Below are 16,298 nucleotides of genomic sequence, written 5' to 3' on the forward strand. Positions count from 1 at the left end.
GGCAATATCATTCTCAAGCACACCAGCTCTTTTGAGGTTGAGCACGTGAAAGACCTCAACCACAAAGGAGGAGCAACTTCCTCAGGAAAGTGACTTTGCAGGGCTTCAACACCTTTCACAAGCAACACCAGCGGGAGGGAAAATAAAATACTTCCTTCACAAGTGGAGGAAGATAATAGACAATTGGATTTTGAACACCATAAATCTGGATATTGCATATAATTAATAAAAAAGCCATCTGTAAGGTAACCAAACAAAAGTATGCATTCAGTGGAAGAAACATCTCCCCTAATTCAAGGAAGTAGAGGAATTGTGAGGAAAAGGACCAGACGGAAGCCTATAGCCTATTCTGGACCTAAGGTGCATAAATACATTTATAAAAACGCAAAAAAATCAAAATGACAGCCCTACAAGACGTCATTCCAAAACTACAAATGGGAGAATACCTGGCAACCATAGATCGAAAGGATGCATAGGATCCATAGAATATAAGGGAATTGTATTAAGATTCCCTTATATCCTAAGGACATCGTAATATGGCGGACAGGATCTCCATCACATTTGTGACGGAGTAACCCATCTGCCAAACTCTAAAACCGGTCCTAAGTGCTTCTAGCGTGGATTGACCCCATGGGGAGGAAGGAGTTTTGTTGTTTGGGGGGGCGGAGGCTAAAGAAGGGGGAGTGGTGGCACAATTATTTGTTTTTTCCTGCCACTTGTTGAGGCAAAATGTTTAAAATTCAATAAAAATAGATTCAACCTTAAAAATGAACAGTTCATAAAATGGCAATATTCAACACAATTTGAATCCAATCAATCTGTAGCAACGGCATAGTGCCTATGTCACAGTTCTTTCACTCAACCACTAGGGTTGCCAGCCATTCAGTTCTTTCTGTAGGTTTGCCCTGCATTTGGGTTCTCTGCCCTGTTTCCTCCACTCAGCTGGTGTGGGATGCCAAATATACTACTTATTAGGTCTCTCCTATCACACAGTGCTAGCCGTCTCGTTGTGAAAGACCAATTGTAAGTTTAGGAGTGGGCTTACAGCTCATCCACGCCTCACGACTGGTTAGCTTTTTAGTCATTCTAATTTGCTTAATTTTTATTCAATGGCTTTCCTTGTCCAATGTTATGAATCTTGTGCCTGCACCTCCCCTGAAACATAGCCTGTGTAATATCTTGTATAATGTAGCCTTCCACTGCTCACTTATAGGGATTTTTTGTTGTTGCATTTTTGGTTATGCAGTCCATGAAAGTGCACTTGTCTTGTAGCTCTCTCCCTCGTGTGCTTTTATCCCATCATAATCCTGCCCCTGTGTGCTTTCTCTTTAATTTGTGTGTTTCCTCACTGCCGCATGTGTTGCTCTCTAGCTGGTGTACCTTCCCCCCAGGGCTAGATGTTGATCTCTTGCTTATGTCTTCTACCACAACAAAATACCTGGGGCTCTGTGATGCTTTCTCTATAGTGTACTTCTTCCTCCAAAAAAATAAAATCACACCATTCCATGTTGTGCTCTCCCTCTGATGCTTCCCTCAACCTCGTGACCCTTTTTTTCCTCTCTTGCACATGTGCTTCCCTACCCGCAATGGTCGCTTTTTCCTTCATGCGCCTCCTCTAGCAACTTCCCAGCCTTCTGCATTACTTTATCCCTCATGTGCTTCCCTGACCCTGCACTCCTTGTTGTTCTATCTCGGGTATGCTTCTCCCCCTGGAAATCATCCTCACTGTACTCTGTGTTGCGCTGTGCTGCTTTATCCCTTGTGTGCATCTCCTCTTCCCCTGGAGACACCTTTTGCCCCGCACTCCATGTGGCTCTATCCCTTGTGTGCGGTCTTCTGCAAACTTCCTTTTTTTCCTCGTGTTCCATGCTGCTTTATTCCTGGTGTACGTCTCCCTCCGATAACACTCCTGCCCCATATTGCTCTATCCCCTGTGTGCTTCTACCCTCACCCATCTGCAGCCCTTGTTCTCTACATTGTATGCTTTCCCCTTTCAGAAAGCACATCCAATTCCTTTGAGCTCCGTGTCGCTCTTTCCCTTGTATGCTTTCCACCACACAAACCTCCACTCCACACCAGAAACAGCATTGGCAAAGCCAACAAATCCGAAAGGCGAGAAGCATTGGCTTTGTTAATATTTGCTGCTGATAGCTGACTGAGAAAACACCTCGAGCTTTCTGGCAAAGTGTCTACATCACACTGTTTCACACTTACATGAGCTGTGGAAGAGATGTCTATATGTGGCTTGGGAAGAAGACACTGCAGTACTACAGTCCTCCACAATGCCGTTTCAAGGACATGGGCTTGGGCCATATACTGGAAATATGACCTTGTGTTCAAGTCTTCCATTAGGCTTTATTCACAGTGCACAGACATTGCCAGATTAAGGGACAGTCAGCGGCATGGGACCAGTTTGATTCGTCCAAAATCAAACAATGGTAAAGTGAGAGGCACGAGATTACAGTACTCCTTATCTAAAGTGGTATCACTTTACCACCACAATACATTTTGGTGAGCAGACTCTGAGCGTGAAAACAAAAAAGTGATGGGTAGCCTGCTATGGTAAATGTTCTGGGCCGCAACACAGTGCATCATTTTTGACCACAGGTCACATCAGACAGAACCTATCCATATGTAAATTAGCCTCGATCCTGCTTCTAAAGGAACATTCCAACACAAACTGGCCACAAAACCTGCTCTACTTTTCAGAGCAGCGTGTTATTTATTGACACATTCCATACATTGTAATTTAATATATGCTGATGTGTTCAATAAGAAGTGCTAACAAGCAATTCGTTTAAATATTATAAATTCTGCAATGCTACTTCTCATATTGTGTTTCCAAATACTTGTATGACACAATGAGTTGGAAGAGGAACGAAAAGGACAGAATTCTACAAATTGATGTACAATGATTTTCCAGATGTTTGCCAAAGATATTTGAGTGGATTACAGCCACAAAAGCGCATTAGCTCGCTGAAAGCATGAGCTGCTTTCCTAGAAGTGGTAAAAATAACAGCCCTTCTTTCGTGGTAGGGCTCCTGTTTGTCAGCAGTTCATGAATTTAGGAAGAAGCGTAATTCTGCATTGCATTTTCTAAGAAACTATGAATGCTGTTGTAGAGCATAGAGGCAATGTGTGCACTGCGGATTAGCAAGAAAATTGTTTGGCAGTATGTGTCTGACCTCCTCTCCCACGCCCCAGAATGGATGAACTGATCAACAGCATTTTTACTGTGCACAATAATAATTTCATAAAAACTATGATAGTAGTAACCTATAAACACTGTGTCGTTTTTGGTATGGTTATAACCAAATGGTAAGGTGATTTAAATCTAATGGCCAATTTTAGAGTCTGGACCATGTGCTACTCCGCCACAAGCATGGCGGATGACCCATCTGTCATATTAACAGTGCATTATAGACTATAGCACTTGTAATGCAGCGGGCAGGAAATTCATCATGATTTTAGAGTATCCCATCTGCCAAACTTTAAGTAAGGCACTAATGGCCGGATAATGAGTATTGGTGTTACTCACTGCACATGATAAATAACAATATCATCAGGTACGTTTTTGATCAGGTGCAATAAACAGCACCTATTGCGAGTTTCTGGGGAATAACGTGGATTTTGGCATAAAACTCACCAAAATCCACATAGTACAGAAATACAGTACACATTTCCCCTATTAAATTTAAGCAGGTTTGAACTGCCAAAATATAACAAAGGTTACGATATTTATAAATAATGGATACAGCAAATGCTTTCCAACCCTTAGTTCTGACCTCTGCATACAGAGCACTTTACGCTCTGGTGGGAATACACTGACACACTCGTAATCAGGCTCTTGGAGCTTTGTTCTAAAATTTATTAGAAAGCAATAGAAAAGCAAAGCTAAGTGTAATAATGGCCTAAATTTCAAAACACAGCTGATGCTGCAAATCACGAGCTCGATTCACAAAGATTTTGCTACAAGTAGGTATGACTTCCAATTGTAGTACTTCTGGCTTGCTCCTGAAATCTAAGTGTGAGTTTGAAGTAATCCTCATTTACTCCTGAAATTAAGGAGTAAGACAGGAATACCAAAAGAGTATTTCCTGGGTTGTATGGACAGATTGAGTCACTGGTCCTTACTACTGGGCATTAGTTGTTCAAATAAAAAACTATGCCCTGGACAGCAGAGAAGGTAAATCGGGTCTAAAGGCCAATCAATTGATTGAAGAATTTATCAAATGGGTGTTTACAATTTTCTAATACTTCAGTGCAAATTTGAGTCTGAGATTAGGACATCTTCTGGAATAGACAAAAAAACTAGCTTTCCATTAATAACTTCCATGTGCCTCTCAGTATTTATAATCCTGTTACATTTGAAAAGTTGTGAATTTCGACCACACTGAGGGACTGGTTTAGCTTTGGCGAATGGGTACTCCGACACAAACGGGGCAGATATCCTTTCCGCCTTATTTTAAGTGCATTACGTCCAATGCGCTTGTAATAAAGCAGACGGGGCATCTGTCACATTTGTGTTGGAGTACCTGTCTGAGTATAAATCAAGCCCCAGATCTACTACCCATGCCATAGTGCGACATACAAAACCCAATATTCCCTAACTATAAAATACGCTAACACTCTTGATACCTCACAGAGAACCGTTTTGCGAAACATCACAGTGGAACTTGCTGTGTACTCAATCTATATTTTAGGTTATAGAAATAATCATTTACTTTTAAATGTATTTATTTTAAAGTATCCACTGTTATGTTACATGTAATTGTTGGTCTTTAAGTTAGGGCTTAATTTATACCTGGAAAGGGGCACTACCTTATGAAATGACACAAAACCAATCTCAGATCTGAGGGAACTAGTAGGAAGCCATTTAGGCAGATTTCTGTCATCTTTTATTAAAAGTAAAATGCATAGCTTGAGCTATTAAATCATGTTTTACTTCTATTAACATACAGTCATTAGACATGGAGTGCAATACATTATCCACTTTTAAATTTATATATATATATGTTTTCATTAAAAACATTATACAAACGAACCGATTACAAAATTGAATAAAGTGAATAGCTAAGATGTGATTCGAGGGCATCACAATGCTGACACTTACCTTTGACCCGATGAGAGTGTACAGCCATTGCACGGTTTCATTGTGGTTTATGACTCCATTCATCCCGTCTACGTACAGCATGATCTGGCCCAACGCTGTCGGAGACAATGAACAAAAGAGAAGCAAATGTTCAGCAGAGCTAATTTGAAAATATTTTGTAGGATTTTCTCAGCACCTACTGTAAGGTGTGAAGTCAGACGGTCTTATAAACATAGCAGTCTATCTAGATTAGTCTAAAGAACTATCAAAACAAACAACTTAGACACCACATCTCCATCTCATTCTATTTGGTGGTTGCCCGCTGCATGTCGTGGCGATGGCTGCAGAAGCTTTTAAAGCAGCTATTAGGCAGAAAAAATGCAGACTAGTAAGAATGAAGTGGACTAAATCCTCCCAACATCTCCCATAAAAAGATAAATATGCATTGGAAGTGTTCATATGAATAGATACAGTAGCCAGAGCGAGTTTCGTCGTGCTATACCCCTTATGGAGGACGAGGCGAATATCAGCTATGTTGTTGCCCTACACTGTTGAGTACCACGGGAAACTGACACACTGAAAGGCTGCCAGACAAAAAATATATACATTTATCTGGTTCCCAATCCCTTGTACTGCTGTTGGTGCTGTTTCACGCCACATTTTCACATAGTCGTATTGCAGAACCTCTCAGTTCTGTTTTTTTAACAGCTTTATTTTGCGTTTTGTGAAAATAAAGACAGACTTGGGCGTTAAGGTGTACATTGATTACCTGCTTGCATAGGCAGATATTTCAAGAGCACATTGTTTCGTAGGTATTGAGAGTTTTACTCTTCAGCAACTCGAACTTCCTGTCCTCAGAAACCCCCAAACCCCCCCACACTTCGTTGGCAATAAAAACAAAAAATACACAGTGCAACATATATTCGCCTATAGTCCAATTATCTTGGTGTGACTGGCTCCCCGCCGCTGAGGAAGGCATCTTGCACACCCCGGATGTAGACGTTATCATAGGCAGCCCTCAGGAGTCTTCCTAGATTTTCTGAGTTCTTTATCATTATCTCTTTTCTTTGTGGAAGGCAGGGCAGATGCTAGGAAAGCTATTGCAAATACGGTGACTTGTTCGAATTGAGTGTTCTATACTCTGCTTGGTTTGGCATGGGTGTGATAAGGAAAGACTAATGAGCCATGTTGATGTTTTCTAATTCTCTACTTTTCCCCTGCTGGACTCCCATTCAGTTCTTCACTGTGATCGCTGCTTCTCTTTGCACTCTATGGCGCTTTCTGCCCTTTTCACGCCCTATTGCTACTCCAACCTTCCTTGCTCTCCTATGGCATGAACTGTTCCCTCTCTCCTCTCTGCTTTCTTAATTTCTATAGAATTTTATGCCTCCCCTACTTAATTTCTACAAAATATTGCCCCCCTCTCCTCTCCTTTAATTTCTACAGAAGCCTATGCCTCTGATGGTTTTCAATTTCTACATAACTTAATGATTTCTCTTTCACTTTAATTTCCCTGCAGGGACTTTTGCTTTCCCTGCACCGTTCCAATCTCTTGGCTATACACTGGTCTCAGCTTTATTTGCTCTTTTTCTGCCTCTATCCCAGCCCCAGTGACCTTTCACCTGTCACATCTGTATAATGGTGATCTGAGATGCAAATTAGCACCAAATCCTGCAGTTTATGTAATTCAGTCGCTGGGCTCGACAAGTGCTACAGATGTCTGTCTTGATTTTCTAGGGGACTGTGGATTCAACGATTATACAGAACAGCAATAGATGCTTTCTGTGCAATTTACTGTACGTTTGTGGTAGATATTCAAGCGCTCAGCCGTCATGTACTACTGTCTAGTGAAAGGAATGAAGTGCAACCTGCACGCGGGAGGGGCCTTGCCAATGCAATCCCCACCAGAGCCAGGTCGTGCGAGTTCACCCAGCGACATTCTTGGCCTGCATTAACAGTGCATGTGCTGAAGGGGGATGGGGTTCTGCCAGTGACAAGGCCCGCCTCTTCATTCTTGGTTTGATTAAAACCGCCGCCTTGACATCCTTGCGAGGGCCAGACTCAGTTTCCGTTAACCGCACACGCCAAGAGGAAACACGGACAAGAAACGTCTAACCCTTGACAATTCCTGGCGCAAAAGCGAGGAGACCTGCAGGCCCAGGTCCCATTTGTCGTCGGTCTCGAACAATACGCACCGGCCCTCCATCCCCGCCGGGGCCGGCCAGAGCGGTGCTCTCTCACCACTGATTATGCGGCACGGCAGTGAAAGTTAATTACTTGACAATTACAGGCCGCGGACAGACGCTGCCAATAATTAATGAAAGAGGTCAAAGGCAACGTGCCAAGGGTTAAAGGCTACTTAGACATGGATGTTTCTTTTTTCCACACCAAGGACAAACGCGTGCGCAGTTGTCAATTAAAAATAATTTCCTCCATAGCTGTGCTTGATTCGTAAACAACTACTTTTGCGCTACAAGTAATCGTTTTCGCAGATGAATATGTTTTGCATTTAAAATGATAAACTAAAAAAAACAATTTTAAAACCGAATCCAGAACCGTGATGCGCTAAAACAGCGATGTTTTATGAAGACTCGTGACCACTCACTTGTTACCCATTACTAGCCTCCTAACCGATCATTACATTTGTGTTGGGGGGGCTTGTCTGCTTGTATGAGTGCTGACACGCACCCCAGCAAACACATCATGTAACCCGTCGCCTGGTCATCCGTGCTTCAGCAGCATTTATATAGTGAATAAGTCCGATTTTAATTCTGTAGAGATGCAACTTAAGTATTTAAACTTCTTTACAGGAGAAGAGTTTGCACGTGCCTTCTAGGTGGGCAAAAATGGAAGCCAGAAGCAGCAGAACCGGGGTTTTGAAAAGCAGTTAGAGTGAGCTGTGAAACACAGGCCGCCAGTGTTGATTATTTTATGATTTTGTGGATTCATTTCGCCCTTCCTAGTCATAGAAATGCTGGTACAAAAGGATTAGCAGACGTATGTTCTAAAAATCCCAAATACGCTTTCCTTTGGTGTACAGGATTTTAGTTAGATGACACAAATGAACATACAATCTGATGGCTTTTGTGGTCCACTAAGCAGTAACTTATCACATGAGTGGTAGCATTAGGTAATGGGGTGCAGTTTGGACAGGGACGTCAGTGATCTGCGACAGTCAGGGTTAGTGTACAGTGTGTACAACTTCCCCAGCACTAGGAGGCTAGGCCCAAAAAGAAAGTAAAGGAAACCAAAGCGCTATGGGACCGAACCGCCGTAAAACAGCCTTTGATTCTAGAGCCTGAGTCTAGACATTCACGTGCTCAGTGGCCTTATAACTCAAGTAGCATCTGCCAAGAAACAAAGGTACTACTGCCACCTCTTGATGCCAATGTTCTGCCCATTTTTAAAGACGTGCATTTTTCACACTTGGAGAATGCCTCTTGAACAAATGGAGCCCGTGGGCCCGGGAAAGTACTTTGCATGGCTCTGGAGAGCTGGTACCCCTGCCTCCAGTTCTCTTAAAGCAAGTTCTGCATGTTTGCACATTTTTGCCTCAGTGAGCCCTACAAACACGAATGTGCACTGAATGCTTTCTCTGAGAAGGATTGCAGCCCAAAGAGCTGGTCTGTGGTCTGGAGGGGCACATGATGTACACCTTCCTTATTCAGCGTGTCTTCCATTACCTCACTGGTCTGTACAGGACAAGGTTCCAGTGGCAAGAGAAGCACTTCTACCTGTCTCTGCCAGGGAGAGCTGCTTGCTAGCCTCACCTGCATATTGGTCTGCCAGTCCTCTGTAACCAGGCTTTTCACTGCATCCATCTGTTACATGGATGATGTGTGTTTATGTGTGACTTGTGCGTGCAGTGCATGCGGTGTAATACGTATATGGCTGGAGCCACACAGAAATTCATCTTGTTTTTCTACAACCATGTACTGCCTAAGATGGTGGGTGGAGAGAGCCTGACAGCAATGTCAACTGTGGGGCTCCTCCATGATATTCCAGAGATCTTCTGTAGGGGGTAAAACCGAAGGAAGTTAAAGAAATGTGACAAATGGTCCCACTGAAGTTCAAGGGAAATCCCCCTGCCCTCTCCTGCCCGACTGTTCACAGGAAGGACTACCCCCAAAGGGAAACAGATAATTAAATGGGTCAGCTTCTTCCTTTTCTCGTGTCCACGTTTTGGTGCTTCACTGACAGCATCCTTCAACTCCAACCGCACCTTCCTGTTAACACATGAAGAATATACCTTTGTTGGGCCAGTCTTAAAGGACCAAGCGAAATGTAAGACCTGCCCAAATTTTGTCTCAAATCTGTCTGGATTCACTGTCTGCCTCTTTAGTGGAAATAGGAAATAGACATTTCCAGCCAGGCTGCAAAGATTTATGTAACACAGCAGTAGTGATCACAAAATGTGCTATTCTCCACGGTTAGGGGTCAGTGCTTAATTTGAGCCAGTGTTTTCAGGTGAGACCCACTGGCACTCGTTTTGGGGCCGCCACTTATTTTCCCTCTACAGACTTTGATCCAGAGCAAGACAGAAAAACACAAAAGGAGGAAGAAGCAAGAGAAAGATGAACAAACAGTGACAAAGGGATGAAGCAGGGATGAAAAATAACTTTCTAGATATAGGGAGAGTTTGCTGGTGGTTTAAAGAGGCATGAGGTGGAATTAAAACTAAGATACACTGGTATTCAGTACACCAACCTCCAATAGTGCTGGCTGTGAGCTTCTGTGGAAAAACGTTGGTTCTGGCACTTATTCTTTTACAAATGAACCATTGGTTGGGGTATTTACCGCCAACTTCCCTTGTAAGGTTCAGGACCAGAAACCTATGGTGTTCTTCACGAGTCCCTGTTTCGACCCACCTCAGAAGAATCAGACCTGGTGGACTGATAATGAGGGGCAGTGGAGGTACCCTTGCATGAGAAAGAAGCTTCGGAGAAGAAGAGGGAATGCGAAAATGCTGAATAACGGATGGTGTGGAACTCCACCCTATGTGAGTTCTGCTCAAGCAAATCAAGCCTAGATGCATCAGGGTTCTAGACAACCCAAACCACATCCCAAGATTTCCACGGTGAACCTGAATACTAGAAGTGGTACTGTGATGAGAAGAAACAAGCCGTGCACTCTAAGAGGGTATTGCAACCAACTTGTAGAGTTCATGGATGCCCCCCCGGAGAGCACCTTGCTTGCTTGAATGTTGGGTTTATGACATGGCTTGAAGAAGAACCCAAGTTGTAATATCCACCAGACCACAACCAATGTCGACCCCAGCAGAACCTTTTTCTCATTAGCTACTTCACTGCTTTCCTGAATTAGTGGGTGTAGGGGCATAAGATGCAAACATGACCACAGCAGCTGGGCTGGGCAGAGACACTCAACCTCTGCTCACTGGCCCATGTTGAGTGCAGCAAGTCCAAGAGGCATTGGCACTGCTGAACGCTGCCAATGCTACCTGCTTTGCCGGAGATTAGCAGATAGAAAGTACTGTGGCAAAGGAAAAATACTACTGGGGGCCATTCTTTATGGGCGGTAGCATTCACCAGGCAACAGCAGTTTGGTCTCTCCTCACCTTTTATTCCACTTCTGTCAGGAGGGCCAAGGAGATGCTATGTTTTGTGATAGATTACTGCTGAGACCTGTCCCTCAGTAACAGCAGAAGAAGTCACCCAAACAGCGTTAACATCTTATTTGAATGTGGAATAGGGTAAAGCGCCCCCGCCAAAGTGGGGGGTGCGGCCCTTTAGGAGCCGGGGGCTCCGAGGCCCAGCACTCCTCTCAGGCGCGCACCTGTGGTGCGCAGGTGGCCGGCCGGACTTCCGCCCCCAGGCCTCACGAGGCCTGGGGGCGGAAGTCTTCCCCGGAACGAACGCTGGGTCCACGTTGGGCCCTGACTGGTTCCGGCCGCGCGAACTGGTGGGGGGCTATTTAATGGCCCCCCCAAGAAGGCAAGCCCTTCTTTAACATTTCGCGGCGGCTGGACAGGAGCGGGGTCCCGCGCTTGCTGTTCATGTTTGCGGTTTGCCTGTTTCCTCAGCGGTCCCGTGTTGGCTGTTTTCCTGGTTCCTCGGCGGTCCTGTGTTTGCTGTTTCCTGGTTCCTCAGCGGATTCGAAGGCTTGGATCTTCGGCGTCGCATCCCGGGTCACGGGTGGTGGATTCACAGGAGAGTGGTCACATAAGTATATTCCTGGCCACGTGGGGCTAGCCGGTGTTGCACGGCGTAACTGTGGTAGTTTATTTACTTTTTAATGTGCAGGGCAGCGCGTAATAGGCGCTATAGTTGGTCCTGGGGAAGTCCTTGAAGCGCCGCGCTTAGGCAGGGGGAGGAAGGCACTGCAGTGTCTGAACAGTGCCTGGGTCCTTCGTAGAAAACAACCCAGCAGCACGTAGGAGGTGCAATTTTTAAGGGGGGACCAGGTTTTCACCTGCAACAGGGCGGCATTGTGGTGGGTGTCCACGTGGGGGCAAAAGAGTTTATTCTTGCACCGGATTGCTGGGATTCCGGTCGAGCCTGCATACTCACTGGGGTCGGGCAGCGCGTCAAACGCAGGTTGTTTATCCGTGTTGCGTATTTTCTCCCAATTGTGTGTTTTTTACATGTTTGAATCACTGCTTTTACAGCACTAACAGTTTACCAATGCCACATTGTTTATTGTCCAATTTTTAAACGCTGGTAGAGTCTTGTTTTTGGTCGGGCATCACTGTTCTGCCTTGAAGAACTAGTTTTGACCTTGGGATATGCACTCAGGGGGTAATGCTGTGATTTGTAGGGTCCCATTTCGCTGGTCAGCGGGGGAATATTTTGCAACTTGTACTTTTTAATTCAATGAAAACCCCACAAGCCCATAGTCTTCAGTCAAAGAAGGTAATGTTTATTTAAAACTGGGGTGGCAGCTGGGAATTTTTTACAGTTCCCCTTTTTATTTTAGCATTGTGTTTGCAATCCTCTTGTTAAATGGTAACTCCTACCTGGGTAAGTCTATCTTGAACCGACATAGGGTTTCAGCAAATAGTGAGGGTGGCCGCTGCATTCGCACTTCATTGCCTGGCTGGTCTTAGCTGTGTCAAGTTGTGATAATTGTGGTCCTTGATGCATTAGTTAACTGTGTTTGTATTCATTTTGTTGCAGGTTCATCAATAACACAATATAAAAAAATATATATATATGTGTGTATGTGTATGTGTATATATATATATATATATATATATAGGTATTTTCTTGTCATTGTCAGATTAGGAGGGATCCTTGCATACATTTGATCATGGCCCCTAAGAAGGCGAGTGCCTCTAAAAGTAATGGAAAGGATCCGGAATTATCACAGTTGTTGAGATTGGTCCTAGAGAAATTAGGGAGAGAGGAGGCAGGCGAGGTCATGGGTTCACCCGTTCGTGATGCTGGTGGGGATAGGAGCAGCCGCCCTAAACGGTCGCACGTAGCTCCAAGCGCGGCTTTTCCACCAGTCAAGCGCGCAAGGAAGGGTAGAACGCAGGCATCAGCCCCACCCCCTCGCAGCCACTCACTATAGCTGCCACTACTGCTGTAGCCAATATACCTGTTGTTATTGACCTACTAGAACCTCCCCCCCCAGTTGCTGCCCCTTCCCCCGTGACCCAGGGCATAGCACCATTACCAGGGTTAGAAGGGGTCTTAGCGGATATTCGGAAATTCTTGGCCTCTTTGGCACCCGCAGCACAGTCAGGGGCCCCTCCCGCCCCCTAAACAGGGGTAGCTTTGCCCGTAACAGTACCTGCAGCACTGCCTGTACCCCCCCGCTCCTAAGGCTCCTGAGCATCAGGCACAGGTACAGGACCCATCCAGGCAAACATTGCTTGAAGTATCCAGGTTGTTAGCCAGTATTAGTACACCACCTGTTAACTCGCCCCCTCCTACAACGCCGTGGGTGGCGGATGATTCTTTGCAGAACACACTAAATGAACTAAAACGCCAAGTGGATATGCTATCGGCTGCACATACAACAAACCTGCAGGCATCTGTTCTCAGCCCGAGTGTCACCCTGACACCGGGCGCTGTTGTCGCCTCACCTCCCATAGTTCAAAATGTCCAGCCTGGGGCCAGCAAGGTTCCAGTTCAGGATAACTCTACAAAAGAAGGGACAACAGATGCGTTGCTATCCAGACCAGGTAAGCTGACAGCACACGTTGCTGCAGAGGTTAAGGAGAAGATCTGGAAAGGGGAATTTGTGGATATCTTTTCCTTGATAAGGGCAAAAAGGAGGGAGGCCGAGTCTAAAGATAAAGAACCCAAGTCTTCATTCTTTGGGGATAGGAAACCCAAGGTGGAAGAGAGTATTACAAATTGGTTATTGGGTTTTAATGTATTCATGTCAGTCTTGTTGGAGAAAAAAACGGAGTTGGGCTCTTCTTTCCTATACTACGCAAATAAAATATTGAAGGCCCAGCACACTTATGGGGGGTATGCTTGGTTAGAATACGACAGGGATTTCCGCTGGGCTAGGGTGGAAGATCTATCCATTGGATGGGTTCAAACTGAGGTTAATGTCTGGCTTGAATGCGTTAACAACAAGGTTTCTGGGAGGCAGCCCTTTCGGCCTCAGGACCATAGTGAGAGGAAGGGCTCTTGCTGGGCATTCAACCGAAAGGTGTGTTCACGTCCCGCAGGTTCATGCAAGTTCAGGCATAACTGTTCCTTCTGCGGGCACCCCTCCCACCCAGAATCTAAGTGTATCAAGAAGTCTAAAGAGAGGGGCAGGGATTCAAGTAAGTCAGCAAATTGACCACCCTCTGCCTTCTCCTATTAGACGAAACACATTGCTCCCATGGTTACAGGCTTACCCAGCCTTAGATTCCGCAAAGTTACTTTTTCACAGGTTTTCCTACGGGTTCAGGATCCCCGCCTCAAATGTCACACCAGTAAATCACTGTAAAAACTTAGTCTCAGCGTCACAGAACTCTTGTGTGGTGGCCAGGAAGCTGGCAAAAGAGCGGGCCCTGGGGAGGCTGGCGGGCCCCTTTGAAAGACCACCTTTATCCAGCTTTGTGTGCTCCCCTTTGGGAGTGGTGCCCAAGAGGGAACCAGGGCAGTTCAGGCTGATTCACAACTTGTCTGCCCCCCGGGGGTCATCGGTTAACGATGCCATTGACCCCCAGCTTTGCTCTGTCCGCTATGCATCAGTTGACAACACATTGGAAAAGGTAAGGGCACTGGGCCAAGGGGCCCTGTTAGCAAAGACCGACATAGAGTCACCTTTCCGTCTTCTCCCGGTCCATCCAGACGATTATCATCTCTTGGGTTTTCAGTTCCATGGGGAATACTTCTATGATAAATGCATGCCCATGGGTTGTAGTATATCATGTAGTTATTTTGAACAATTCAGCACCTTTCTCCAGTGGGCTTTCTCACTTCGCACTGGTCACCACGATGTCATTCATTATTTGGATGATTTCCTAATCTTGGGCCCCCCAGGGTCTGACAAATGTGGGTGGGCTCTCCAGGCCTTGATTGCAATGTTTGAGGAATTCGGGGTTCCTTTGGCCCCCGAGAAGACAGCCGGTCCCACTATGTGCATCACTTTCCTGGGAATTGAAATTGATTCGGTGGCCGGGGAGTGTCGCTTGCCTCAGGAGAAGTTGCTGGCTTTCAAGGAATCCATTCATGTAATGTTGTCTCAGAAGAGAGTTACCCTACACCAGCTTCAGGTGCTGGTAGGCCAACTAAATTTCGCACTGAGAATCATTCTAGATCTATCGCTCGTTCAATGTCCGGGCTGTTTGAAAAGCATCACCACACTCGGCTATCTGTGGAGGTTAAGGGAGACTTAAGGTTGTGGGAGTTTTTTCTGCAAGATTTTAATGGTGCGGTCATTTGGCCCAAAAAGGCAATCTCCAGCCCAACGCTGGGTTTGTATACGGATTCGGCTGGTAGCGTAGGTTTTGGAGCAATATTGGGCCCCCGGTGGTGCAGAGATGACTGGCCCGATGATTGGGTAAGCAAGGGTTGGACCAAGAACATAGCCTTCTTGGAGTTATTCCCTATCGTGGTAGCAGTAAATATCTGGGCGGAGATATTGAAGAATAGGGTGGTAATCTTTTGGTCTGACAACATGGCAGTAGAAGAAGTCATTAACCGCCAAGGGGCTTCATGCCCGCTGGTCCTACGCCTGTTGAAGCACCTGATCTTGACATGCTTGCAACACAACATTACTTTCAGGGCTAAACATGTGCCGGGGTTCATAACAACGCAGCTGACGCTCTGTCTCGCTCATTAATGCAGGAATTTCAGCAGTATCACCCCCAGGCGATGGAGAAGATGTCGGAGTTCCCAGAGTCTCTGTAGAGAATTGGTGCCCCGCCCTCCCCGATTTAGTAGCAACATCTCTAGCACCACGTACTAAGAAAGCTTACGAGAACGATTTTTATAATTACAGGCGGTTCTTACAGTCACAGTAGATCTCTGAACCATTCACTGAGTTCGCGGTTTGTGCTTTCCTGCAGCATCTAAAAATCAAAGGGAGCCCAGTGTCGTGCGCAAAGGCTTGTTTGGCGGCGATACGTTTCTTCGCAAAGATCAGAAAACTCGAGGCACCCTTGAATACTTTTATTATAAATAGGGCCTTAACAGGTTGGGCCAGGGTGGCTCGTGTTCAAGCAGATACTAGGCGCCCCATTACCGCACCCCTGCTTGAGAACATACTGGGCGCACTTCCAGGCATCTGCTCGTCCCCCGCTGAGGCTGCCTTATTCTCCGCAGCTTTTGCTGTGGCCTTTTACGGGGCCTTCCGAATCAGTGAGTTGGTGGGCGCATCCAAGGGCGATCATGCGGGTGGGCTACAGTCGGGCGACATTACGTCCAGCGCTGGGTTCCTTTCGATAGTCTTGCGCAAATCAAAAATGGACCAGCTTCAGAGGGGGGCGCGTATCACACTCAGGGCCGCGCCCGGTTCACCATTATGCCCAGTACGGCTTACGAATAATTACCTCCAGGTCCGCCCCCGGGCTGGCTCGTCCGCTTTGTTCATACACCTTAACGGGGATTGCTTATCGCGTTACCAATTCTTGATGATCTTCAAGTTGGCCTTGTGGGCATTAGGCGTGGAGCAATCAGGTTACTCCTCCCATTCTTTTAGAATAGGGGCAGCCACACTAGCGGCAGGTGCTGGCTTGACGGCCACCGCAGTGAAAGGCATCGGCCGGTGGTCATCAGAGTGTTGCAGACGGTACATT

At 45.9% G+C, this 16,298-nt stretch overlaps 1 protein-coding gene across 8 annotated transcripts in view; it reads right to left on the reverse strand.

Moving 5' to 3' along the window:
• The window catches only part of FHOD3 (formin homology 2 domain containing 3), a 1,176,281-nt gene that overhangs the window by 518,447 nt on the left and 641,536 nt on the right, over positions 1-16,298 (reverse strand). For all 8 annotated transcript variants that reach the window (XM_069219602.1, XM_069219604.1, XM_069219603.1 and 5 more), the window contains exon 6: positions 5,114-5,208. In XM_069219602.1, coding sequence (XP_069075703.1) covers positions 5,114-5,208 — 95 coding nt within the window. The remainder of the gene's footprint in view (positions 1-5,113; positions 5,209-16,298) is intronic.

This window comes from Pleurodeles waltl, chromosome 2_2 (genome assembly GCF_031143425.1).
Source record: "Pleurodeles waltl isolate 20211129_DDA chromosome 2_2, aPleWal1.hap1.20221129, whole genome shotgun sequence".
NCBI lineage: Eukaryota > Metazoa > Chordata > Amphibia > Caudata > Salamandridae > Pleurodeles > Pleurodeles waltl.